Source organism: Gasterosteus aculeatus, chromosome 1, assembly GCF_964276395.1.
Source record: "Gasterosteus aculeatus chromosome 1, fGasAcu3.hap1.1, whole genome shotgun sequence".
NCBI lineage: Eukaryota > Metazoa > Chordata > Actinopteri > Perciformes > Gasterosteidae > Gasterosteus > Gasterosteus aculeatus.
The window spans coordinates 3,517,467-3,545,070 of record NC_135688.1 but is presented as its reverse complement, the minus strand read 5'-3'; the positions used below and the strand labels follow the sequence as shown (position 1 = coordinate 3,545,070).

At 46.7% G+C, this 27,604-nt stretch overlaps 2 protein-coding genes and 2 long non-coding RNA genes across 4 annotated transcripts in view; 2 read left to right on the top strand and 2 right to left on the bottom strand.

Annotated features, from left to right (window-relative positions):
- Positions 1-182: 182 nt before the first annotated feature.
- Positions 183-3,746, top strand: LOC120827217 (uncharacterized). Its single transcript, XM_040189924.2, has 6 exons — positions 183-362; positions 623-708; positions 1,165-1,425; positions 2,090-3,117; positions 3,295-3,435; positions 3,603-3,746. Exons 1-4 carry the CDS (start codon positions 341-343, stop codon positions 2,093-2,095), a joined length of 375 nt encoding a protein of 124 aa, XP_040045858.2. The 5' UTR covers positions 183-340; the 3' UTR covers positions 2,096-3,117; positions 3,295-3,435; positions 3,603-3,746.
- A 2,259-nt stretch (positions 3,747-6,005) lies between these two features.
- Positions 6,006-6,381, bottom strand: LOC144411388 (uncharacterized). The gene is made up of 2 exons (XR_013468552.1): positions 6,270-6,381; positions 6,006-6,147 (listed from the first exon to the last, which is right to left on the bottom strand). It is a non-coding gene; the product is annotated as an uncharacterized LOC144411388 (long non-coding RNA).
- A 964-nt stretch (positions 6,382-7,345) lies between these two features.
- Positions 7,346-8,383, bottom strand: LOC120827229 (uncharacterized). Its single transcript, XR_005713371.2, has 3 exons — positions 8,267-8,383; positions 7,531-7,575; positions 7,346-7,459 (listed from the first exon to the last, which is right to left on the bottom strand). It is a non-coding gene; the product is annotated as an uncharacterized LOC120827229 (long non-coding RNA).
- Positions 7,954-27,604, top strand: part of igsf11 (immunoglobulin superfamily member 11) — a 67,312-nt gene continuing 47,661 nt past the window's right edge. The window contains exon 1 of the mRNA XM_040189910.2: positions 7,954-8,525. Coding sequence (XP_040045844.2) covers positions 8,465-8,525 — 61 coding nt within the window. The 5' untranslated portion in view covers positions 7,954-8,464. The remainder of the gene's footprint in view (positions 8,526-27,604) is intronic.

Here is a 27,604-nt window from a genome sequence, read left to right as displayed (position 1 = left end):
GCATCAGCTCCCTCCAGATGTGTCTCCGCATTAAACAACCTCTGCAGGCCCCTGTTGTTCGCGCTGAACCGGGACAGCGTTCTGGTTCGGCACACAATCCCGAACCGGAAGCTTGAACCGAGAAGTCGCTTCTCCGGGTGAACGCGAACGCCGCGTGACGTAACACAAAAGGTGCGGTCCCCGGCGCGGGCGCGGCGGTCGCGTGACGCAGCAAGGTCACGTGTTCCAGGTGTGGTCTGCGGCCGGTTTTCTCTGTGCGTGTGTATGTATGTGTGTGTGTGCGCGCGCGTGAGTCTCATTTGTTTGGTAGCGCGTCCAGTCACGGAGAGGATCCCCGATCATGTCTTTCGACCTGTCTGCAGGTACGCGCCACCTTATGCCGACTGCTTCACGGGGAATGCTTGGGATGCGATGTTTGAGTGACTGATGTTCGTCCCCGTTGAATTTAATATTTAAATATTAAGCTCGCTGAGGAGCGACAGGTGTTTTAGGCCCGACAGGTGCGGGGATTTCCACCTGACAGGTTAATCGACGAGCTGCGCTTGCGTTAGAAATCAAATGTTTAGTTCGTAGCTGCTGATGTCTAAGAGTCTTTGCCCCCCCCCTCCTGTGTCTCGTGCAGCTGTTGGTGGGAGTGAAGATGTGGTGAAGAAGGAAGAAGCTCAGAAGGATGAGATCTCATGGCCCTGGAACAAGAACAAGGATAAGGTATTGGGTCGTCGTGGTGCAGGGGTTAGAGAAGGAGTGCTGGGAAGCACAAGGTTGGTGGTTCGAGTCCAGGCTGCTCCATGTTCCATGTCGAAGTGTCCCTGAGCAAGACACCTATCCCCTAATTGCTCCCCAGGCAAAAAAAAGCCATGGGTTTAAAGTGTAATGTAAGTCGCTTTAGATAAAAGCGTCTGCTAAATGACCTGTAATGTAATGTAATGTGGTTTATATGTGTAACCGTTACATACTAAACACGGCTGAACTGACTGCGTGTCTCCAAGTTCTCAGAAGTAATATTTAACAAATGCTTCTGTTAAATTTGTCTGCCGGCTCTACTGTGGCCAATGTGACCCTTTAGTGTTGGTCGATTCATCAGGGTCACTGGAGTTCAACACTTAAGAATAAACGGGTGCAATCCATGATTTTATTCAAGGTTATCTTTTGACGTTTTTTTAGGAGGGCAGCAAGGGAAAGTCCGGCAAAGACGACAAAAAGCACGAGTCCGGCAAAGACGACAAAAAGCACGAGTCCGGCAAAGACAAGTCCGACAAGAAGCACGAATCTGGCAAGGACAAGTCCGACAAGAAGCACAAGTCTGGCAAAGACAAGTCCGACAAAAAGCACAAGTCAAAGGACGGGGAACACAAGAAGAAAAGGGACAAGGGTGAAGGAAACCAATCTGGCTCTTCCTCATCGTCGTCCTCCAGCAGTGACGAGGTAAGACGAGCTCTGCAGTTGCTTTTAAAAAAATACAGAATCTAAAGATATTTATGACCTGCCGGTGTCCCCTGAAGGCTCCTCCAGAACCTTTTGAACCGCTAAAAAGCGATAAATTGCAGCCCAACCGGTGAGATACCGGCCGCACCTCGGGGGCCAAAGGTCAATGTGCCTGGAACAAGGTCTGACACGAGGCTGGTGGAACAGGTCCGGCCCTCAGCACCAGTTCTGAATCCGGTGTGACACAAACAAACATTCCACACTCGCTTTCAGCTCGTCCACCAAAACTCGTCAAACTCGGATCTCTTTGTAGCCGTAACTGTGTCAACAGAACATGTCTGTTGTGTTCACGTGAATAACCGGTTTACCACGCAGGTTACAGCCAGAGGGGGAAGCACCACACCTCAGGGCGGGAGAGATGGGGGAGGAGGGGGGGGGGTATAAGAGAGGAACTGGGACCTCCAAAGGAAACGATAGACTATTTCTCACCGTGGAATCTGAATCCGAAATAAGCAAATCCCATTCAAAGTGTTCCTTGCTGCTCAGAATGCCTGCTGCCTAAATGTACACTAAAATACGTGTTCGCATTAGTATCAGTAGGTATAAAGTATCACGCTGTAAATACACATCTGTATTCTGAATTCTTGCTTGGTTGTCGTTTCAGGAGTGATGCTTCCAGCGCCGATGGTCTCTTCTAACCTCGTCTGTGAAGCAAAGTGACTGTGTGCAGTTGTACCGACGTTCCTTCCTCTTGTTGATGTATAAATAAACCTGATTGAACGCTGCTTCTCGCCATAAACTTCCTGTGTTGCTTAAAGTGTGTTTATTCCACCACAGCGGCGTGAAAAACCCTCACCAAGGTCGCTGTTTGTCGCTGCACGCGTTTATAATTGTCCGGATCGTGTTGAGATAACCCCCCAAAAAAATGAGTAGTCTGTCTTTAGAAAATGTACATGAATAAATCAGTTAAAAAAAAATAATTGGAAAGCTACAAAACTTCAGAACAGTCGTCATGCTGCGGACGACGTTTCATCTCCACCTGTAGGCGTGTGTTCTGAGAAACTCCTCATCCTGCTCCACGAAACGTTTGTCTGTTAAAAGGAACAGGATGCTGCTGTCAGGCCCGACGGCATTTTGCCCTCAAGAGAAAATAATTAAAGTTGACATGTTTTTGTTCCAAAGCAAACATGTTGTATAATGTGAATGTTCAGTCCCAGCCTTCTCCAGGGTGGAGTAGGAGTAGCATTCTACCCCTCATAACCGTAACACTACACTGGGTGAACGCTCAAGGGGAGCGGCGGTTTGGGGGGCGGGGTTAGGCTTGAATCACATGCTTGAGGTGTGGCTAATCCAGGTACTTAAGTTTGAGTCCGTGTGGTCACTGTGGTTTGTGAACAGGAGACACGATGGATCGCGCAGGTAAGCTCAATTTGACTGAACGTACTTAAGATCAACACCTTGAATATGTGTCTCTGTTGACTAAAGTAACACGTTTTACGCCTGGTAAATCGTCACAGGCCGCAGGCATTTAAAAGCCGTTACTCCCATTTCATTACTCGCCAAAGGGGCTTTGGAATATATTTTTAAATGTAAATTCATGTGTCAGAAAGTTGTATCTTATTTGCAGCCGTTCTCTTTTATTCTAACCCGGTTTCCCTTTTCATTCTGACCCGAACAGGTAAAAAGGACAAGGTGAGAGATTTGCATGTTTGCTTCATTATCTGAGTGATTAGTGATTCTGTGACGTCACAAAGTTGCTTCTCTTTGAACGTCCTACCGCTGCATTATTACGACCAGTGCACTCGATCCTCTATCGCTGTGACAACGGCGACACGATCAATGATCCGGTCCACTTTTGCACCTCCTTAGGGAGAGTCCAAGGGGAAGAAGGACGACAAAGCGTCCAAGGAGAAGGGCGGCAAAGACAAAAAGAAGGACGAGGAGAAGAAGAAGAAGAAGGCGAAGCCTGAAGGGAAAGGCTCCGGCTCCTCATCTTCAGACTCTGACGAGGTAACACACCCCAACCCCCCCAAACCTGATTTCAAAGGGTGGCAGTAAAGTGTGTCACAACACGCCCTCCTGTGTGTCGTTTTCTTCCGTTGCGTCTGTTGCCACAACGATTCCACGAGCTGCGACGACCTTTCTGAGTAACAGCGTTGTCCTTTTTGTCGTTTCAGAAGTGATGTTGAGGCGGGAAGGACATCTCGTCTCTCACGATCACGTCCACAAACAAAATGAGTCCTGAGTAGCGCCAAAAGTGTCGTGCTTGTGTGAACAGACATGCTGATTCTGTCAAAATAAAGTTCATTTTCTCACCACAAGATTGCAGTGTTTTATTCATTTTTAAGATTTATAATTGAAGATCTGGAAGGTGGCTGGGATCGACTCCCGCCCCCCAGTGTGCAGGATGAGCGGTGTGACGATGGATGATTGAAGAGTACGAGCGATGTTTCGTAATAGATTTTAACTGTTATGGTGTCAATATAAAACTCACGTAAATGTCGGAGTAAAACAGTTTTCCCGTCGTAAACGTAATGCAGTAAAGTCCAACGCTGTGTAAGGTGGGAATACTCAAGTACAGTAGTTTTATTATTAAAAACTGCAAGTTACAGTGTCTCCTTGTAATAAGGTGAGTAAACGTGGGACTAAAAATACCGTTAACTTGTCAGTTTTGTCTTTAGAAAGTTTGTTAAAAACAACGGATGACCGAAAGCAAAAAAACAAAGCAATAAATTAAAATTCTCACGAGCCGTGAAAAAAAATAGGCCCGATGAATTGTGACCAAAAAGAAAAAAAGCAGCAACAGCAAATGCAATGAACATTACATTGCAGCTCCATTTGACCAGAAGCTCCATAAAAACCTCCCCACCAAACTGAAGTGTGTTTGTGTGCGTTTGTTTGGCCCAAAACAAAAGGGAAACACCCCCAGGAAGCCAAGCAAAATGGCCGCCACTTTCTCGGTTACTTTTAGTTGAACTAAAAAGTAATCAAACTTAATGTCTGCAGCGGCGTTCCTTTCGGTGACGTACATTTCTAAGCCGCAATCGAGCTGCAGACACGTCGATTTCGATTTCCTAACGCGAATGACAGGAGATCTTAAGTTCTTTTCGGGAAAACTGCACTGGGGCCTAATCAGCTGCTGCAAACATGGCGTCAATATGAACGGGAAAATAAAGGGAGCGTCCAGCCAAAATATATACCAATATAATATATCCTCAATATAAGAAACTCAACTCAAACAATATACACACTTCAGGCTTTCCTTCTTCAAAAAACGAGTAGATAGTTCATCTTGCTCAGAATCGGCCACGGTGCCGGTTAATTCCCTTAATCTGTGATTCAAACCTGTTTACCATCTGTTTCTTTTGCATGCGTGCGGCTGTGTGCGTGCGGCGTGAAGAGGAGGTGAAGAAGGAGGAGGCTCATCAAGATCGGTTCCATTGGCCCTGCAGCAAGGACAAAAGGATGATGTAGGAGTTCATAAATATCACACATAGTTCACGACTTGAATCAACTTGCAAACAAAGCTCGAAAGTTGCTCACAGGTTAAATCTTCAACTGGCAGAATCCGGTTAATTAATAAAGCAACACAGGGAACGTCTGGCAAAGACGAAAAAGTCCGACGAGAAAGAACAGGTCGCATCCCGACCGATCCTGGAGGGGGGCAGATAGGGGGAGTCATGCAAGAGCTGTCTCATCACTTCAATGGAAGTCAACGGTTAAACCTGTCACGGTCCGACTGGTAACATTCCTGCCCCAGAAATAAAAGTATTTTTGATGTTGTGGCTCAGGCTGGTGGCCAAACAAAGTAAGATGCTGAATGACGTCTGATAAATCAACCGTCCGTATTTCTTCACCACAAGGTGGCAGCATTATCCCTCTTTTCGAGGTCAAACGTCAAAGAAGTTTTATTTGAAAAAAATCCCATTTACAGACCACAAAAAAAATATACAGGCGTGGTTATTATGCAATTTGAATGTTTTTTAATCAGTTTGAACAATCATTTTTCATATCCAAGAATTGAGTTCACTGCAGTTTTTTTAAATAGCTCTTCAATTCAACTCAACTTAAAGTATCAAGTTAAATAGACTTCTGATAATGAAGACTGCCCCTTTGAAGTGTTGATACACTTTATTGCCTCAGGTTGAAGGAGTAAATACATTTGCATTGTATGAAAAGAGCAGTGACAGTTCAATATTTCTCTCTGAAGTTATTATCAATGGAGGTATAAGCAGTTTAAAGTGCAGTGCTCGAGTAAATACAGCATAAACGTGGTTTTAGTGTCCAAACAAAGCATAACCCGGGTACCTGAGAGCAATGAGCTCCGGCCAGGACTGACAGGTGAAGAGAATAACAGCATTTAGCACTGAAGATCTCTTTCTGCTCTTTTGAATCTTTTATGGGGGTGCAGAAAAAAAAAAGACGCAGTTCCAGAAAGGAATCAATAATAAATCAAGCGTGCATCTTTCTTGGACTGCTTGCTGAGGGGAAACCCAAGTTAGCCCATCCATCATGTTTCAACCTTTATTTCATTTTAGGGAATATTGAAGGGAGACATTAGTGGATGATTTACAACAGTGTTTTCTTACATTTATGAGATTCAAAGTGTCTATTTTCGGAAGGACACATTTTTCACTCTTCGTACAAACACAAAGGCCATCGTTCATTCAGCTTCAGGCAAAAGGAAACAGCCGATATCATCCCACATTAAAAAGCGTCACGCTGTTGAAGGTGGCGTGACGTTGAAGACGCAGAGAGAGAGAGAAAAAGGAAGGGAAATCCATAAACAATTAGTATTCATTACCAAAATAAAGTCGGAAGTAAACACTTTCTGCACTAACTACACGTTAACTCAACTTAGAACACTAAGTTAAACGCTGAAGACACCAAAGTCCCAGACAGACGTCCTCCATCCGAGAGGGTGAGCACATTTCCCTCCAAAGGCCGAAGTCTGCCATGGAGACGGACGCCACTGTGCCCGCCCACATGGCACCATCAGCAGCACCATCAGCAGCCCTCTCCGGCCCTCAGCGCAGCTGCCAGGCGGGTGGGACAGGAAATTGATTTATTTGGGTTTTGGACAACATGTCAAATAAAGCTGTTGCTTTTGGTGCTGAATGTTTTGATGGGCTTTTTGAAAATGTTTGTTTTATAAACAAAACGATTAATCGGGAGAATATCTAAAAAAGCAGCATGTATAAAATACAAATATTTTTTTATTACAGCTTTAATGAGAAGGTGGAACGTAAAAGCCAAATGAAACAGACATTTGGAAAGCCAGCGTTTTGTTTAACCAAAAATAACGAGAAACAATGGCAACATATTCTATAAAATCCAACCAAAGCAAGCAGCCTTAAGATGATCCAACTTCAGCTCAATTTAAGGCCAAACAATTATTAACATCTGTTAACATCTGCAGGGCCAAACGATGAAGGCAGGGATTTGGGGCACAGCCCCAATCGCGTCTTTTCATTTCGCTTTGTCTGAAAAAACAGGTTGGAGGAAGATAAATCTGTACCTTTTGATCTCTAGATGGTTTTCTCACCTATCACCTATGCGGCAAAAATGTGTAGTACATGCTACACAATCACATGCAATGACTTCATTCTTTGAGATAAAAGGGGCACAGTTACAAAGCGTTACCGCCCTGATGTGCACACTGCAGATTATGCAAAGGACTGATCATCAAAGTCCAGTATGAAGGCAGAAAATACTTTTTTTTTTTGCAATTCTGCGCAGAGCAGCACTCTGCAGCCTTGTGTCTAATTCTATTATTCCATTGATTCACTATTGCAGCCCAACGTTCAAATGTATCCACGTATCTGCGTAAACCACGTCCCTATAAATAATTCGAATCCGTCGGTCGTTGTGGAGTCGCACCGCAGGGGGGCATGAATGTCTCCCCCCCCCCTCCCCCCTCGTGCGCTCTCTCTCTCTCTCTCGTGCACGTCTGGCGTCAGCGGTCTCCTAGCAACAGTAAGGTCCGTCTTAATCATCCGCTGGTGAGCGCGGTCATGCCGCACAGGCGCACCACCTACAACAGGAACCCAGGTGGGTTTAACTACAAAATAAAAGCACGTTTAGTTGCAGGTGTGTTTACTGTACCTCTGGCTGATCCCTGGCTGAGTATAATCGATCCCTCCGGTTTCACTGGAGTGGAGCGGATTTATTTCATCGATGAATGCAAGAGAAATGTTGCAGTTATTGTTGAATGTGATTGAGATTGATTTTTAATAACTTGTAGTGACATTTCACAATAATGATTTCACAAATGTTACACGTTCACTTGGATTTTTCCTTTGTTTTTGTGGTGGAGAAATGACTTTTCGAAAGGCGCGGAGGTTCAACTCTGACTGACGGACACCGACGCGCCTCAATAAGAATACACAGTAACCTTTAACCTTTCCTCCCACCACCTTGTGACGGGACAGCCTCGAGGTTTATTTTATTTTGAAGGGAAAAAATGCCCCCCCCCCCCAAAAAATCAACAGGAAGTTGCCTCGCGTCCAACCCCGCGAGCTTTGCTCGCCGCGGCAGAGCAGACGAGGCACCATGGAGCGCCGCGAGACGCGTGGGAGAGACGCACCGAGCCGACGGGACGAGGGACAGTTTCTGAGCACTTTGCAAGTCACTTTCGGGGACTGTCGGGCGTATTTATAGCGCGCCAGCAGGTGGACTGTTGCGTCCCCTCACCCCCACCCTCCCCCACCCCTTCCCCTCTCCACCCATCACCCCCCTCCCACCCACACCCCCACCCCCTCCGCCTCAAACGCGTGGGCAAATTGCGCGGACGGGTCCATGAGAGACAAGGGCGGAGCGCGCCCGTTGGATGGACACATACCTCCACCCCTCACTCGGAACGTTTCACCCCGTCTTTCGGGAAGCGTCGCCGGCGCGCGGCGCGTAAAGAGACCCCGCGGCGGGCTGCGCCCATGTCTCCCGGCACCGGGAGGACCTGTTACTTGTCGCCCGGGGAACCGTGAGCCGAGCTGAGATCGTGGTTCCGTCGGGCCGAAGCGGAGGACCGGTTGAAGGAGCCATGGTGAAGTTCCATAACTCGGACCTCTGGATAGCCTGGACGCTCCTGTTCTGCACGGAGGGTGAGTGCCGCGCAACTTGTGAGCTCGCAACAACAACAACAACAACAACAACAACAACAACAGTCAGTAAATAATAATACCAATAATGATCTTCATAAAAACAGGCACGTGCATCGTTTCTCTCCCGCTTACCGATCCGCCCGCGTCGCTTTGGTGCAGAAAGAAGAAGAAGAAGAAGAAGAAGAAGAAGAAGCTGTGTTTGGGATGAAATTGTGGCACGAGGTCAAACTCTCCATCCTGAGAGCGCGTGCGTGTGCGTTTGATCCCCCCTCCTCCCTAATGCTGTATGTTTGGATCAGGCAGACAAATCCCTGGCGTTTTCACAAAAACTAAAGCGCCGATTTAGGATGACTTTTGTCCCGGTAAGTCGTGTCATCTCTACCGAACGTGGCCCCGAGGGGCCCCGGTTTCACGGCACGGGGAGTCACATGAGCACTTTCCCCTCTTTCTTTTCGCATCGTTCTTTTGAGCACGGGGAGGAAGTGCGTTTAAAAAAAGAAACTGGTTAAGGGTGGTGATCAGAAAGCGCAGGAGGGGGGAAACTCCAAAATGGAATCACGGTCCAATCCGATCGTTTGAGGAGCGCGCGGCACAGTTTCTCTCTTCTCTTTGTCTAAATTTGTAATGCAACAATGTGTCATTATGTTGTGACACTGGAGTCATGTGCGTTACTTGTAGTTCAGGTAAAACATTAGAACGTTTGAATAAAAAATTAATGAAAAAATATAATTTAATTTATTTAAAAAAGTACTTGAAAAAATAATATGATGTATGATGAGTAAATATTATTATGATGGGAATGAATGAGTTCTTTGAACTTTCTTTCAAAGCGTCTACAAATCAATTAAAAACTAAAACTAAAATTAGCAAAGTAAAGCAGGAAAAAGTACTCAGAGCTCCATGTCCGGACACACAGCGCATTTCCACTGTGCCACTCCAACACACACACACACGCACACACGCACACACACACACACACACGCACACACACACGCAAGTCTGACATGTCGATTTGGACGGAACAATTGTGTGAGATTGAATTCAGTCCCCGTCGTCCAGGTGTTTCACTCCGCTGCTCAACCCTGTGAGCGGTTGTATGGTGTCCTGTCAGCTTCATTCAGGGTTACACGCACGCACACACACACACACACACACACGCCTATTTATTTCAAATATGTCTCTTCTGATCAAAACGTTTTTTTAAATGAACAACTGCTTAACACTCGTTTTCCACCGCGACTGATTTACATCTGCATCCGATTCCAACAACTCATCGCGACCTGACGAGCAACGGCCCGTCCGTGGAGCGCTCAGAAGAAAGAACACAATGTGAAGCCCGCTGGTGGCTTGTTCTGTCTGACCTCCACTCTCACATCCGATCGCTGTGATCCGATCGCTGTGATCCGATCGCCGTGTTAGCCGACACGCGATTGTTTGTTGTGGTTGGTTTCACCATGAAGTTGCTATTTGGCTTGATGGAAGCCAGCAGTTCAACTTTACATTCAAGCTCCGCAGTTTAGGAGCCGAGTGCTGCTGCTACTCGGGGGCCGGTTGGCGGGGGGGGGTTCTGTGTCTTGTTAAGGTTTCGGAAGCTCTCGAGGGAGGACTCAATCCTTTGTTCTCGTCCCGGCCGGAAACGAGGACACGAATGAGTCAATTCGTTTAAATTCAAAAATCAAAAGTTATTTAATAACTGAACAACGTAATAGGGATTACAATTACAAAGTGAAATACTAAGCGAACAGTGGAATATTTCGCGAAATAGAGAATCCTCTGAGCAAGTCTGAAGTGACTTATCAACGCGGCTGCAGGAGAAGTTCTAACAGTCTTTCCCCCGCCATGGTCCTTTGAAAACTCTTGAGGTGTGTCTTCTTTGGTGCATTTGAATGTCATTGGCCTCTTCTCCAAAGGGTCACCTCCTCCATTGTCCCCTTCACGTCGAGGTGTGATGCTGCAGCTGTAACCTGAAACCTCTCTGTCCTAGCTGTCCCTCACATTCCAATGCACTCAATGTAGATACATTCGGCTTTATGCCCCAATGAGTGAATTTAACAAAGCATACAGCGTTTAAGTCTTCATCTTATAACTAGTACACTTTAATTACAACAACCCATCACTAATGATCACCGTTCATCACACTTCATCATAAGATCTAAAACAGTTCATGTGGTTCAATTCTCAAGACATTTGCCTCAGTCGGCTGCCTTACATTAAGTTGTTCATTTATTACCTGACAGGAGAAAAAACTCCCAAAAAACCCTTTTTGGGGATAAAATTGGGAGAAATCCATAAAGAACGGCAATTGGCATCCGTCCCCAGGTTTTAACATCACATTGTAACAGAATGTAAATGTGTAGTGTGTTTCTACGTTTTAAAAGACTATAAACTGTGTTTGATTCACATTGTATTCACTTCATCTAACATGTTAATGAAATAACTAATCTAACATCACACAAACTACAATTCTATCACTAAACATCATTACACGCACTACAAATTCTATGACTAGGGGTGCACTTCTGGCTTAAATCCCTAACAGTCTCGCTCAAGGACACTTTGACATGCGGACAATAGAAGCTGGAGAACCGAACAGCGTGTCCTTGTGGTTAAAATACGGCCCACTGAACCCACACAGCCGACCTGCAGCCAACATCGGAGCAGGTGGGGGGGGGGACAGGCCTGTAAAACGGGGAGCGGCTGTGACGGGAGGAAGTCAAAGTGACTCTGCATTAGTTGCAGGACATCTCGCCATCTCGCCTCCCCAGTCACACATGAATATTGCATCATCTAGAGACGTTGGAGGAAAAAGTCCGATGTGCAGCGCTGGAAACACTCTGAAGGAAGTTTTGTGAAAGTAGAGAGAACCGACAGTGGTTCGGCTGTTGTCACGGCGACCCCCCCCACTCACCCCCCCAACCTCTCCCCCCATGGCGACACCAACACAAGAGCGGCTCTGTCCGCGATTTAACGATTCAGCCAGAACAACCCCCGAGGGGACGGCAGGGACTGATCTGGGGGTCCAATCAATTTTTGTAAATTAAATCCAAGCAGAGGTGGTGGCTCTGAACTTTGTCTGTTTGTTTTGGTTGTTTGCTTGTGTGTGTGTGTGTGTGTGTGTATACACACACCATTCTAAATTTACATACGGAGAAATGTTTGGATTAGCCTCTAGACCCGAATGCCACCGCTCTGTGTTGTTTGAAACGAAGGGTCCAGGCAGGAGGAATAAAGGCCGACAACACGGAATGTTCTTTTTGCAATTTTATTTTCCGAAGCTCGTTGAGATTTACCGCGGCATCAAAGCTGAACTCCGACCGCCCTCTCGTCTGCACTTTCAGCGTGAGCGGCTTAACCTTTTTAGAATGGACCAAAGTCCTGGTATGAAATGAAACGGCGAGCCTGGTCTGATGGTTGTGGACGCCGCGGCCTCCTTTGCTCACTTTGCTCAATGCATTTCCATCACATTATCAGTGCTGATGGGCTCTGGAGGAGTTGCAGAGTGAAATGCATCCAATATTTGAGGTAAAAAGGATGAATCTAGAGAAACAGTTATATCATTCAATAACTGTAACCGGTCAAATGAAACATTTGCAAATCAGCAAATTTGTTTACGGTTTGTTGCCTCTTTCCCGCTGAGGAATCACCGGATGACGGATGAGAGAAACGGACAAGAGCTTTGAAAAGACGAGGAGAAGTTCTAAGGAGGTTGAGAGAGCTCAGCTCGTAACCCCGGGCAGTCTTTTCATTAAAAAAAAAAAGACATGTGACGCAGCACGCATCCGACTTAGGAGTCTAAAACCCCCACTAATGCAGAATGCATATGATGGAAAATCCCGTCTGTGTCAGTTTTATCTGATAAGTAATGACCCCCCCCCCCTCTTCTTTCCGCCTGCTGCTAAAAAGGAGCAGCTGGAACAAGAGTGTCGGACAGATGGAACTTTCCACCTCGATTATTTTTCCCGCTAAAAATAGCTTTTCAAAAAATTAAAAGACCCCCGGGGGGAGAGGGGGGGGGGGGCGCTCGCAAAGTGCACTCGCGTGCGTGCATGTGTTTGAGCGACAGAAACTTCAGACGACGACGACGGGGTCCTCAGATGATGGCGGCGGGAGTGTGAATGAATAAATGATGGGGAGATATTTGAAGGGGGAGAGCGCAGCGCTGCGCCCACGGTCCCGCGGTCTCTTAAGCACACATTAAACTAGGCCCCCAAAGAGTCGGGCAGGCTGCTGCGCGGCAGTTGGCCAAGCATCTGATGTGGTCGCCTCAGAGGTTTTGGGGTTGGTTGTACCTTTTCTAATGAGAGCGGCGTGCGTGGATCGTTTGCAGGGAGCCCGTAGGGAAGCTCAAATGTGATCAGATGTTTTTGCATTTGGGTTAAATGACTTAAAAGGAAGCAGGGTTTTGCTTATCAGAACCAAAGCTGCTCCACGGACGCTTTTCCGACCTGTTTTAGATTCCGATTTTTCATCCATAACCCCTAAAGTGGCCGACCCTTTGCTATCCAGTCAAATTCATTCATCTAGGACGGGCAAAGTGTCACTGCGGCATCACTCTGTGCAGAGATTTCCACTTTCATTTTATAACACGCAGGACATTTCATCCGTGAGTCAAGATAGTTGCAGCAACAGTGTGTGTTGCAGTACTGCAGTACGCACATTTCTCTCAGTGTGTTGGAGTCACAAAGAGATAATTGTCCTGTGGAGGACAGAAGTTGGGCTCTATTGCAAGACCAGACTATAAAATAAGTGGTTGTGAAACCAATGCTGAAGCGCATCAAACGTGCATTCTTTCTGATAGCTTTTGGGGTCGACTCCTCCGGTTGTGAAGAATATAGAAAGTCTTTTTTGTCCTTTGGTAAATGATGGTCCCTTTAGCTCCAAATATGTCTCCAAAACAAAATGCAGCGGCTAAAATGCCAAACGTGCGGCATCGAAATGACAGTCGACAAACGGGGGATTTCACAGTGACTGCGTCCATTTGTTAATGCAACCCGTTGAAAAGAGCACAAAGCGCACGACTCGTTCACATGCTTAAGGCTGTTAAACAGGATCTTGACAGCGGATCACACCTGTCGGTTGCATTGAAGCTCATTTTTGGGGTGATTTTTGGGAGCACGGCCACGCCTCCAACGCGCCTAATCAGGTATCCACCCACTCACAGGCGGGGTCCTTACTGGTGAAACCATCTTAAATGGACTTGCCTTTGGAGTGTGTGTGTGTGTGTGTGTGTGAGAAGATCCCTGAGCTTATACATATTTGAAGCCTCCTCCTCCTGCTGTGGCACCTGGAAGACGCTCTCCTTGGAAACGAGCCGTTTTGCTTGGCCTGCTCTGGAGGTTTGACGGGATCTCTGCTGACAGGACTCCTCCATTACAGGCGCTGGGTGCATGCAGATGTGACATTAAGAGAGGAATAAAACTTAAAAGAGCTGTTGCAATTGTTCAGCTATCAATGCGTTTCGGCCTGCTGCATAAGAATAAATTCGTGTGTAGCAGCTACTTGCTGTTGAGCGTTGTCTCCAAGGCTCACAATGAACAGAGGGGCTCTTTCATTCCGCGAATCCCACAAAGTCATGAGTGTGAGTCAGACTTCCTGAGGGGAAGTTTGTACCCAAAACTAATTTCGGACATCAACTTTTACTCCATCTGCACCAAAAACTACAGTTACATATTGTTTTTTTTTTCCCACCGACTACATAATAATTATGGTTTGAACGTCCGTCACAATATTACATTCAGATCCGGAAATTGATCAATTTCAACCTCCTTCCAAACGGCAATCGCTTTTAAATTGTTTTTCAAAGAATTACATTCAACCCCAAATGTTATTATCATATTTATACCTTCTTTATTTCTCCTTACCGACCATGAGGAAAATAATCTGCTCAATTTCACATCGGCAACACCGAAAGGAGTCCGTTCATTAACGTGTATTTTGCAAAGAACGATTGATTGATTTATTGCCGCTCTCAGTCAGTGTCTCCTCCTGAGGGTTCCTCAGTTCGTCTCTGATGTTGGAGAGAATAGTTGTGGCTGTGTTCATCATCGCAGGCCGTTGTGAGCTCCGAGCCGAGGAACCGCTCCCGTGCACACGTCATTCCCTCCAGTGTGCGTTTGTGTGCGAGTGTGTGTGTCTTCGTCTGGGACCTCGTATTCCCCAGACGAATAAATCGGCGTGACTCCCAAAGGATCAAGGTTTCCCGTGGTCTGCAATGACCTCATCCCATCCGGGATCATCAGGTTCTAGACAGCCAGTTTAGTCTGCTAGCCTCATGAGGCGGATTCACGCTCTCCGCTGAGGTTCACGCAAAGCGGAGAGGAAGCTTCAGGCTGTTCAGCTGCTTCTATTTATGCACATCGGTTGACTGGACTTGTGCTTAATAAACTATCTAAAGCCAAGCCAAGAAGTTTTTTGGTTTGTTTGCTATAATAATATAATATCGAAATAACAGCTCACTTCTTCCGGAGGAGGCAAGCAGACACGCAGCCACAGGAAACGACGCATCGGCAGCTGGTGGTTCGAGTTTTCTGACGCGAGCGAGCCGTCGCTAATTTGAAATTGATCGCGAATCGATCCGCGCGACGGCTAAATGACCTCCCGGCGCTTAATGAGCTGGCTCGTGTCACACTGCGAGAGGATGCCCGTCCTGTGACCTGTTTCTGGCGCACGGCGGCCCATTGAGTTGTCTTGACCGGATAATTGAGCGGGCTCTAAAAATAGACTGCGGATAATTTCATCTGAGGAATGTGGTTTGGTTAATTGACGGCGTTTCACAGGCCGGGTTCTGTAACGCCCGGCTGCCTGCACAGAAATGACTTCCCTCTGTTGAGTTTCTAAAAGCTTCGGAGGAGGTCAGAGGTCTCCGACACGACCGGCTTTCTAAAGAAGATGGAGACCTAGTCAGCATTTCCTTCCGTATATACAGTATTTACGTCTCCCTTTGACGGCTGCGTGTGGAGGTTTTAATCTGAAACCTTCTGTCGCCCGAACACCGGCGTCTGCTGCTGGAGTGAGAAGTAGAATACTGCAAAGTGAAGAGAAGTGAAGAAGGGGGACAGATTCTCCTGCATTAAATATACCCCGGGCGTCTCTCAGCCGGAGGTAATTCACAAACTGGCTGTTGGGGGTCAGGCAGCGCTGCTGGATTTGGGGCCTTTTTTTAATCTAGTTCAATGTTTCTACCCTCAAAATCTATTAACAGGGAATACAGGCAGAGGTGAGGCCCAACGAGTAAGTCCTCAATGACACAGTCTCCTCTTTTACTATATAAATGTGCTTGTGTGCAGCTAATTAGCCTTTAGCCTGTTGCTTTTCATGCACCTGGTTAGTGGGGACGCAGAAATGAGACGTCCCCGCAGGAGCGGGCGGCGAGCCACCAAAGGGCCGAGTCGCTCCCTGAAGGAAAGGTCGAGCGTCAGTTTTTTCTGTAGCTTCATTATCATTTCCCCACGAAGTTCCCTCATCCTTGTATTTGCTTCTATTCTCTATTCTCCTCCGCACCTCCCTCTTCTCCTTTGTTCCTTGGTCCTCCCACACAGAGCGCCGCCGCGCAAAAATGACTTTCCAGGGAACGAGGGTGAAAAGTGCTCCCCGCTAGTTCCGTCCACGCCGACAACGAATGTGCACGTCAAATCTGATGCATGTGAACAGCCGAGAGAGAGAGAGAGAGAGAGAGAGAGAGAGAGAGCCCATCTGTGCATTGTTACACCTCAGCATCGCTGCTTTTATATTCAATGGAACAGGAGGAGGCACAGGTGGGTCTTTGACAAACTGGGGGATGCGTTCAGATGCCCTTGTAAGCTTGTTTCATAGACATAAAGTACATTTGCAATACATGCGCATGCCTACTGAGACGCATGTGGGACAAACAAGTGTGGGACACGCTCACGCTCAGAGACACCTGAGGCCAAAACACCACAATTTACTCAAATTGCTCACAGTTCACATGTCGGCCTCTTTGAGGGCATCCTTACAGTTATTGGTGGAATACAAATAAGAAGGTGAGCACTGTTCTCTCACATCCTGCTTCAAGTGGCGACCACGTAGGAGGTGTTCGTCTAACCAGAATAATCAGGAGCCCCTGATATCAAGGGGCACCATATGCTGCGGTGCCCCTTGAACTCCTGATCCGTGCCTCTACTCTCTTATCTGGTTGCCCTCCCTGACAGCCTGGAGGTGGGGGGGGGGGGGGGGGGGCGCTGCAAACTGCTTTGTGTTTATAATGTGCTCGGATTTTGCAAATCCACGAGGCCCAAGACGTCTTTGCCAGACTGTACAAACTTTCCACACAGGCATATTTAGGACGCACCGTCCTGCTCACACGCGCACACGCAGAGACCTTTCACCTCACGGCCCCCGTCACGCATTCACGTCACGAGGACATCGCACAGAGTCAGCTGATACTGTAGCGCTGTCACAGGCGCGCACCGACCCACTGTGTGTGTGTGTGTGTCCTACTTGTCCACCGGCCTACAGAAAGCCTTTTAAGTAGATCCCAGCCATCGGAGGAGCTTTAAATAAGCGTAACAGAAAAACGAAATGCCCGTCCACACACGTTTGTCCCACATGACAAAGAATGAGTGGCCGGCAGGAGGGTGGAGCAAAGAGACTTTTTTCATGAAACTCAACTGTTATGATAAAGTGTCCTAAGTAAGTAAAGACACGCACTTTGAGATGAGGCCTTAAATTCCTTCCCTAACATAACGGTTGCATTGCAAAATCGTCACGAACAGTGAATGATTTGGTTTATTATAAAGTGTACAGTGTGAAATGTGACTTTAAAACTCTGTGCGCTGTGATAATGATCTACAACGCTTGTATGATGCAACGTGATCAGCCAGTAAGGAGCTAAACGAGCTTCATTGGTGTCATCGTGGCTTCAATTAGAAAGTGAAGTGACATAATCCGGATGTGTGATGAGGTTCATGAATTAAACCTTCCCATTCATTTTAATTCACCTGCAGCCTTTGATGTACTTTCCTTTATAAATATGGGTGCTTTTATACGATCGGGAGGCCGTGACTTGCTCACTTGCCTCCTCTGGTGATCCGCGGCTGCTGGTCCGTAGCCAGCTTCTCCACTAAGAGGTGATTTGTGAATATGGAACAATGTGTAAACTATTGAGCCAAGGCCCAAATCATCTGCTAAGATGGGCTTTGCTGCAGATTATGTCTGTCATTTAGTCTGTGACCCTGGCTTATACATAGCTTTGGCTTTATTTGATCAGTTCAGTCACACGGGAGCAACAACTCAGAACGCATGCAAACACACGTATAGTAAAAACAGCATACATATAGCGCAATTTATTGTAATTATTCTCATTTCCTCCATCGAAATCTCCTTGGAGATGTGTGAAGGAGATGACTGTTCTGTTCTGTGCAGCGTACATCACCATAAGAAGGGCTTAATGGACTTTGGATCCACTGCCAGGTAGAGTAAAATCACCGTTCATGACGGTGTCTGGACAGGCAGAGAGACACACACCTGAAGCCGGCATGTTTGACTCTATGCTATCTATGTAAGCACGGTCACAACGGAAAAGCAACTGTGGACTGACTCTGCGTATGCTGTTCTTTAAATTAAAGTAAAAGAAGATGGTGGTTCTCTGCCAAGATAAGCAGGATTTGAAGATTTGCAACGTCCCGAGGGGATGGCGGTTCTAAAGATACGCAGCCCCGTAGGAAATGCTCCACTGCTCACTAATTTCCTGCTGATTGTTGGTGAAAGTTTACCAGCCAGCGACCTGTGATCGGAAGGCGTGACAGGGTACACACGGGACGGTGGGATCAGATAAACGTGATTGTGTAAGCTTGTTTACTATTTATAGCCTCACAGAAGCGGCTGTATTTGAGAGCCAGTGAAGCGGGTCAGAATGTGTGAACTGTGACCAAATTCCGATTTGATTTGATATTTTTGAAGCAGCTTTTTATGTGGGTGAAATGCTTTTGGTGCCACTGATTGGTAGTCTGGAAAACATGGCATTGGTAGATGTCAAAAAGGAAGTTATGATTATGGATATTGTTTTGTAACTTCACCAACGCGTAGCATGTAAAATGAAAACAGCAATGGGCCTAAGAATGAACCCTGAGGCACACCTGCATTTTTTCCTTTTTTATTCTGATTTAGAATCTTAAAAAGCTGGAAATCATTCACCGCCCTTGTAAGATTGCTCATTCACCTGATTTCATTTTCTACTCTTGAAATAATCAGTTAATTGAGAGGGTTATTTGTCCAGCAATTGGCGATGACTGAGATGAGAGAGCGCGTTTATTATTAAGACTCGAAGAACAAGTTGAATCTCATTAGAAGGATCCTACGGTGAAATGAACTGTGCGTGCCGTGCCAGGTTTCAATTGGGCCGAAGACAGTGACGGTTTGCAAATAAAGTCTCCTGTGGTTATTTGAATATCCCCGTTGGCCCCCATGGACTCACGCACACAAGAACACACATGCAAGATGTACACAGCCACAACATGCCAAACAAACCAATTTGGCACCATCTTGTCAATTGGGGTAATTAGCCAGAGACTATTAAGTCGTTTTCTCCCTGTGCAATATCACAACTGTAATTATTGCAAAGCAACAATGGTGTGCAATTACGGTTTGCTGTAATTGCTCCAAAGTGATGTGATGACAATTAAGATGGCAGAGGGTTACCGAGATGATATAACTGCACTTCATAATTTTGATAAACATAGAAATCAAAGGTTGAGCTCAGTCAGAGAGAGCGGGACACGGTGTTCTCTTTGGGCGTCACATTCTAAGGCTTCATAAACATTTCTCACAATCAATGGCAGAATATCAAGCGATCCATCTTCTCCTGCCTGTAAACGGTTGACATTTTCCCCTAATTAGAGCTGCGAGATGAAACGCGGGGTTTTTAACGATGACAATAGACGATCAGTCCCTGCATTGCACTTGGCTTGAAGGCAACATCGGACAATGTTTTGGATGATTTCTCCGCTGGAATGCAAGTCTTCAATGGCCACATTTGAATGTGCGGCTCTTCCTCTGGTGCACATCATTACTAAGCGGAATTTATTACTGTACCACTGGGCGATGAGATGTATTGTATACTGGAGCACAAAGGGAGAAATAGTCTTTGTTAAGAGGATGAATAGGCGAGCTTATTAGGAATGTCATCAGATGCTATTCACCATTGTTATAATAAAACTCGGCTGAGATAAAATGTCATGATCAGAGGTGTAACCCGAAGAGCTGAACCAGCGACTCGGTAATGGATCACACCGCTATCGCACAGCAGCCAGAAAGAAAAAAAAAACCCGATTCCAATTTTGATTTAATCTACGTTTGAATCACAATTAAAGATTAACAGGGACGTGCAGACGAGCTGAGGCAGAGACGGCAGAGTGTTGCATAGAGAGCCGGAACTCTCAAGGAACGTGGAGACGGGAGGATGAATGAAGAACGGTCGACGAGGCGAGACCGCGACCGGAGAGTGAGGAGATGAAGGTCCTGGTTCTAGAAAAGAGATGTTCTGACTGTTCTGTTTTGAGAGAAACTCGTGCTTCAGGACACTTTTTGCATTTTTTAAAAATGTTTAATTAAAATTAGGATCATTCACTAATTTATTGTATGTATTGCAAAAAACAGTTCATTTGCTGCGGCTGTTTTCGACACCCTCGTTCACCTTTTAGGTATCTGTTCAATTTGCCAGCTAAATGCTCTCTGCTGCTGCGTTTGACGTAGCGGCATTCATCCCGCATTAAGTCGCATTAAGCTCGTCACAACCCAAATGCACGATTTCCTCCCTTCATTCTCAGCTCGGGGAGTTGAGAAAAGAAACTTCCTTTTGCCGTTCGCTTGCGCTGCGTTCCCTCCCGTCGGCCTGCCGGAGACTCAGGTGGGCATCGGTATTATTAGCCTCCGTCGTTCGTGACGTCGGCTGAAATCACACGAGCGCCTCTCAGCGCTCAGAGGTGTTTTATGTTAATTAAAAACATCACTCTCAGCAGTTATTTAGTCAGTGCTATAAAGCTCTTGGCAGTACCAAACAGAAGATAAGCGTCGGTCTCGTAGCCACCGTGCTGTATTCCTTTCTATGCCATCCCGCCGCCTCAATCTCCCTCACCTTCACTCTTCAATGTGACTGTCAAACGCTACTTCGAATCGCCCCTATTATTCACTCCGTTTCACTGCGGCCACGTGAGAAATTGCTGGCTTTGCCTCCCTCCCTCTTCATTGAAAAAAGGCCTGTGTACTCTGTCTGAAAGCTTTGTGGGGGTCCTAAATGCTAAATGCCAGTCCGTCTCTGCCAGGCGCCCGCTCGCTGCCGGTCTCCTTGGTGATCAGGCCGCTCTGCACCAGCCAACTGAGTTTTTTTTGTGATTTGAGCGTGTGTGTTTGTGTCAGCGTACAGCGGATATGCTCGCTATCTGTGAAAAGACGTGTACTGTATGCGAGGGAGGGAGCACGAGGGGCATTAACTGGCTCGTTATCACGCGAATGCATTATGTTTCCTGTCAACGCGCCCTCGGCCGAACAAGAGGGGCCCTGTTCTCTCGGTCAGTTGTCCGGCGCGGTGCGCTGCTGCGCTGGCACGATTCACCAGGAGTTTGGCTCCACGGACACGGCCGTTGGCCTCATCCCGACTCCAGTCCATCTGTACTCGCACCTCAGCAGCCGACCGGGAAGGAGACGGGGAAACATTGGATGATTTAGATACTGGTGATATTGTGTAAAATACGACTAACTTGTTGTCAGTCTCAAGCTCTATTTAACTCCTCAGCACAGATCCAAAGGCAATTCTAACAACTACCAGGCGGACGTCTTTCCTTAGAATCCAACCCCCGAGCGCACCACGTCGTCCTCTACAACGCTCCATTCCGAGGCCGGCCCTTCAGTCCGAGCTCTCACATCTCGCTGGGACCAATTTGAGGGCCTGAAAAGCAGAGGGGCCCATCGGCATGACTCCGTTGTAAAAGCTGTATTTGCAGGGAATCTGTGTGGGTTAGCGCAGGTATATGTGTGTGTGTGTGTGTGTGTGTGTGTGTGTGCGTGGGAGGGGTCTCATATGTATTTGTTCATGCATGTGTGTACTCTGCTTTAAACTGCTTGTGCAAGCAACATGGAAATGCTTCGACCTGCACCTGTGAGAGATTGCATGCAGCTCAACACGCACTCGGAACAACACCCATGAAGCCTGTGTGATCGAGCATATCGAAGACAGATGCTGCTACCAAGAAAAGGGCTCCACTGTGGGCTGAAGCCTCGTGCATTATGAAGACGAGCAGTTACCGCCTGTGGTCTGAACTCAGGTGGAGGTTAACTGAGTGTCCCCAGTGGGATTCTTAAAGACTTAACTAGCCCACCAGGTTGCTTTGGTGTCTGACAAGTGGAAGCCTGATTGAGAGGGAACGCAAAAAGGGAAATCTGGCTACCTCGGCCAACAAGTTGACAGTGGAGGGGACCTTCTGATAAAAGCATATGTGGATCCTCTGAGTTGGCTCCAGCAGTCTCACGCCGTGACGTACCAGCGCCAGACTGAGGCGCTTTAACCGGTCGCATTTCCTTCACACTTTTTCCAATTAAAACGTGACTTGTGATTAAAGGCCGGCCGCCTGCTTGGCGTATACAGTATGTCGAGTGTGTGTGAGTTTAATGAAGAGAGAGAGAGAGATAAACAGGCCTTTGTGCGAGTGAGTGATTTTGTGGCACCGTCTAAATGATCCTGGCCTGTTGGCGTGCATGTGGGTTTAGTAGCCCGCGGGTTTGTTTATGTGCACGTATCACTGTGTGGGTGGGTCTTTATTGTATTAGCTTAATGGATGCCCCCCCCCCCCCCCCCCTTCCCTCCCCCAGGGGTTTTCAGTTCAGACGCCGGGTTAATTGACCTCTGGAGACGTTTCTCTTCTCGGTGATAAAGAAGGCCTGGATGCCACAGTCATTCTGCATCTTTGAGGTGGCTCATTGCTTTTTAATTGAGACTTTCCAACACACCATTCATTATATACTAAACGTTTCATTGATGGCCGTGTGTTCCTGTAATATCAATAGATTTATCACCAGGCTTTACAAACTCCTTCAGGTGATAACACCAGGAGTTCTTTTGGACCGGAGCACTTCATGTGTTTTATCACGTGCAGATACATTTTAAATGAGCAATATTAAAAGGTCTGATCGTCAATGATTTAATAGTCTTTGTGCTGCGATGTAGGTTGGGGCCCGGGAGGCTCGCTGGCAGGAACGCAAAGCAAACAAATCACTCTCCCTAAAAGAAAACATCTCTTAACACCCTCTCCGCTGCGTCGTGAGCGGTTTTTCTCCAGTCTAACGCTGTTCGCCGAGCTCTCAGGGGCAGCGTGCACGCACGCACGAGCGGGCGCATGCGCTCCCTCAGAGGCATTCCCGCTTACGCAATTAAAGCAGAAAATAAAAACTAATAACGGCTTTCTGAAACAAACAACCTGATTAAGACTCGGGAGGCGAGAGAATCAGGTGCGAGCACCGTGGGTCGTGAAATCGTGTGTGAATGCGTGCCGAGGATGTGTTTTTTAAGGGTGCCGTTTGTGTGGGTTTGAGCAACGCTGCGCCTCCTGAGGGAGTGCGTTTGGGCATGTTATCTCCATCGTTCACCACCTGGTGAGCATCTTCTGGCTGAACACACCAGCAGGAGAGACGAGCGTGGGTTTGGCCTCTGGGAGACACCTTTTTGTTTTCCTTGAAGCTGCACTCCTTAAGCACTTTTGCTTGTTCTTTTCCGCTAAGATGGAACAAAATCTGTGCGAGGCAGACAAAAAAAGGACACATTTCTGGCTCTACTTAAAAGATTCAGGTTTAATCATTTAGATCACCAGGAGTGAATCTTCCCCTTGAAGGCAATGCAGGACTTACTTAAGGTAACTCTTATTACAGTAGTAATGTATTTAGCAATGAGATCGTCACAGCTCAGGAAGGCATGCTAAACTAAACTGAAGATTAATGTGGCCGATATTTATGCGATCAAATCTTTTAACGCAGTTAACGCAACTTTGTTTACTTGTTTACGGTCTTTCGGTGTGTATCTGAAGTAAACAAAGTTGACCCCAGGAACGAAAACGCCGCTGGCTGCAGTCAGTTAGATCGGAGCGAGCAAGTCGGTAGCAGAAGACGGAGAGATCTTTTTGCGTTGGAAGTAAAACAAACAAAGGCGTTTGTTTGTTAGAGCGGATAACTGTGTCAAGCAGAATGGGGGTAAGTGGAAAATGGCCCACGTTCTGCACCACTAGGCTAAGCTTGCTGCTAGGCTACTTCCATCTCCATATCTACCCTGCAGAGGACCACCACTGTGTCAAAAAAAACAACAAACTTTTAATCGCGATTAATCACGATTAATACATTTCAAAATGGGCGATTAATTAGTTAATTTTTTTAATCTATTTACAGCCCTTGTTGTTTTTACTCAATTATTGCTTTCTTATTAAATTCTGTCTCGCTAGAAGTCCCAAAAGACAATAATACTACACTCTAAATATATACACTTATTCCCAGGTACGCTGCCAGTGACGGCCACTCTCTAAATATGAAGACCCAAGTATTGATCCTGCTGCTGTGCGATGGCCTCAGTTAACAAAGCTTTATTAAACATCTGTGTGGTCGGTGTCCGAGAGAGTTGGAAACGGTGTGAAACTACAGATGATTCCGCTGAGCTCCATCAGGGCGGAGATGAGCTCTGGTGTGATTTGGCCCAATTTCATCCCCATGACAACCAAAATACTGTTTTCACAGTTTCACATATGGGATGTGGGTTTGTCGCATTCAAGCCTAGTTATTCCTTCTATTCTTAACTGTTAAATATTGTCTACAGTAGTTTGAAACCTCTGTGAGAATCGTGTCCTACTGGTTCCACTGGCTCTCAACTCCGAGCGTTAATCCCCCCGACTTACTTTATTCTTCTTTTAACTTTCTTTAAATGATATCTGCCTTTCTGTTTATTCCCACGAACGCCTCCAGAGTCTGAGGCAAACCGCCGAGGAACTGCAAATGAGCAATTACCAACACGGGCAAACACCAGGGCAGATGTTTGAACTGAGAGCAGAGATTTATAGATTAACACAAACAGAGTCAGGCAGAGAACGAAAGGGTGAGACAATTAAAGAGCCTTGTGATATGTGCTCGTCAATGGGCTTTTGAAGTCTTTACTGGTGGTGTGGGGCTGGGGGGGGGGTTCCAGCTGCGGTGGCTTGGTCGCCATGGAAACTGACATTCCTTTGAAGGTGCTTGGCAGCCACCACCAATTGTTGAGCTTGGTTAATGGTTTGAAATTCTTCATAAAGTGCCTCAGAGGTTGAGATTAAACTCAACCTGCGCGGCCACAGACTCCGGCAGTGACTAATTGCAGCGCTTCAGAAGGGGAAGAAAAAGACGCAGCGCGATGCCATTCGGACAGGGGACTGTATAGTCAACTACTCAAATCTCCAATGTTTCTTTTGGCTCTTTTGTGGTTGGCTGCCAGTCAGTCACACAGATATTACTGTGAGCCAGAGGCCTTTGGTCTGTACATCCAAGATATCAATTGTAAGAATACCAGCATGTGCAGCACTTGTTTTCTGTTATTTTCACCCACCCTCCCTGTTTCCCTTGAGCCTTTGCTCCAGCTGAAAGCCCAGTGTGAATGTGAGCGGTCGGGCACCACTGCCAAACGACGGATGGAATGATCGCTCCTCGCCGTCTCCAACTCATTAGCCCTATGTGGCGTTAAGCCCCGCTGCTGATGGGCCTGTGAACATCTGCAACTGAAAGGGATCAGCCAGGCGAAGCCTCCGCCCTCACACCTCTGGCCGGACAGCTCTGGCTGAAAATATGTGCCTTTTTTTTCTTTCTTTCTTTTAATACGTCGCTGAGAACTTATGGTTGACTTGGAATCAAATTCGTGAAATCAGTTTTCACCTCAACGAGCACAACACGTTGGATTTGATCTCGTCGCACATGAAGGGGTGTAAAAGGATTCCCCATCGAGCAAGTGCATGTTTCCAAGATCATAAGCACCCAGCTCTCTACGAAACGTTACTCGCTTTGGTTTCACAAGACAGCAACGCTGGGACATCACTTGTGCCAGATACCGTGCAGGCATATACAGCAGGGGGGGTTATGATAGGACCAAAGGAGAACACAATCCTGTGATTTTAATGTCGTTTGTGCAAATGTTGTGGATGACAAACCTCAGGCACCAACACATGAACATCATTGGCATGTGAGTGTGTGTGTGAGTGGAAGGCTTATTTGTATGCTGCAGTGGACTCTGTTGTTTCCAGTCTCTGTTCAGCCTGAGAGAGCCAAAGGTTCTCAGCGCAGGACATAGTGTAACTTTTAGAGCCCCCTCTTTTCACAAGTCCGTAAATGTAAAAAAGTACAGACAAAGGCTCTGTTTTGCAGAACTAGACAAATTGTTCACAATTGAGACCGTTGGAAACCAACAGGCTGAGTAGTCTGCCGTATAAAACATTCATTACCATCCATGTTGTCTTTTCTTTGGGTTAATATGCACCAATAAGTACTTGATGCTCAGTCCCAGGGAAGGATCGAATGAACTGTTCACTGTCGGGCTCACGATAATTAGTCAATAAAAGCCATGCACGCACATGCATAGAGTCAGTCAATATGTTTGCCATGTTGTGACTAACATTCACTAACAATTACTGGCTGTTGTGCGAACACGAAGCACAAGTCTCGAGTGACGCGGCTCAATAGGCAATTATATAGTATAGGGAGAAAGCTGCAGAATGGTGTGTGTCTGTCTACACACGGAGAAGCTAATGTTGTTGATTTTACGCTTACGTGCACTCACAACAGTGAATATCTTTTCTACATTCTTTTTATTTCATTTTGCAGGTTCGAGGTTTGATCTCCACACAGGGGAAGGTTTTTTTTCCCCCCCTTTAATTTCCTCTCTCTCTGCATGTGGGATGGGACGATTTGATTTGATTGGCGGGCATTAGACTGTATCTGCAATCATATGTGTGCAGGAGTGTGCTGATGGATGGAGAGGCATTACTGGTGGGGGGGGGGATTTGTGGGCCAGTTTGTGGTTTTCTCTGCGCACGTGGCCTGTCGTCCTAATCATGGTGAACATAAAATGTGGATTAGGGGGTGTCTTATGGTATCAGTCATAATCGCACACAAACACACTCCAGCGTAAGTGCACCTGCTGTAAAAGAATAAGGCAACTAGTTCCTGTTTGTGCTTCGTGATGCCTTTTAACTGAAGTGCCATCTGGGAGATGGAAATGGCCATTTTTGGGGATAAAAGCGTCTTAAACGTGCGTAGCTCTGCATGCACTGTGTCTTTGGCGACTGACTGATTTGACACGTTAGAACAACAGCTTTCTCTCTGTCCTTAAAATGAAATAGTGGGAGGACAGTTGGAGACGTTTTTTTAAGTAGTTTTATCATTTAGGCAGCATTTGATCATAATGCCGACGTTGGGCCTGCAGCTTTTTTTTGGTCTATTTCTGGCAGATGGAGTCTGCAACGGTTTATGTCTGCGGCCTTCCCCGTGTAGATCCCAGAGTATTTCAGTCCACAATAATCCCCACCATCTGCTGTCTCCTCTACTACGTTTCAGTGCCCAGCGTCTCTTCTCTATCGGCGGCTCTAGCTCTTTTTCTGTTGCCTTTCCTCTTCTGGTTATTCTCTATATTTAATGATCCCTCGCAGCTGCATCTTTTCTAGCGCGACGCCACTCTGCGTCTCGCGTTCAGCCTCCGGCTCTCCATCGCCGTCCCGCTCCCTCCTCGACCCGTTCCCACGGGTCTTACTTCGCCTCCCTTCTCCTCATCCCGTCCACTTTTCCAAGGCGTCTTCCTCCTGCTCCTTAATATTTGTTTTTGGTCTTTTAAGGGTTTATTTCCATTTGTCCACTGCGTCCAAGCCAACCACTTTTTCCACGGGATGTCAAATCCTAATCTGGTCATCATGAGCACAGACTTTACCCCCCACTCCCCCCCTCCGGCTTCCAATTTGAAAGTCCTTTAGATCAACTCCATCACAACTCTATGGAGCGATATTTCATCAGGAGGACCGGGTTGCCCCAGCTGTTCGTAAGTCCCGCACTGAAATTGTGTGTTAAGTCCTTCCTAAATT

Excerpts from the sequence above, each read along its gene's own strand:
- LOC120827217 (XM_040189924.2), top strand. The coding sequence starts at position 341 with ATGTCTTTCGACCTGTCTGCAG. Across the intron at positions 363-622 it reads GTCTTTCGACCTGTCTGCAG|CTGTTGGTGGGAGTGAAGAT; the intron begins GTACGCGCCACC and ends TGTCTCGTGCAG. Across the intron at positions 709-1,164 it reads GGAACAAGAACAAGGATAAG|GAGGGCAGCAAGGGAAAGTC; the intron begins GTATTGGGTCGT and ends ACGTTTTTTTAG.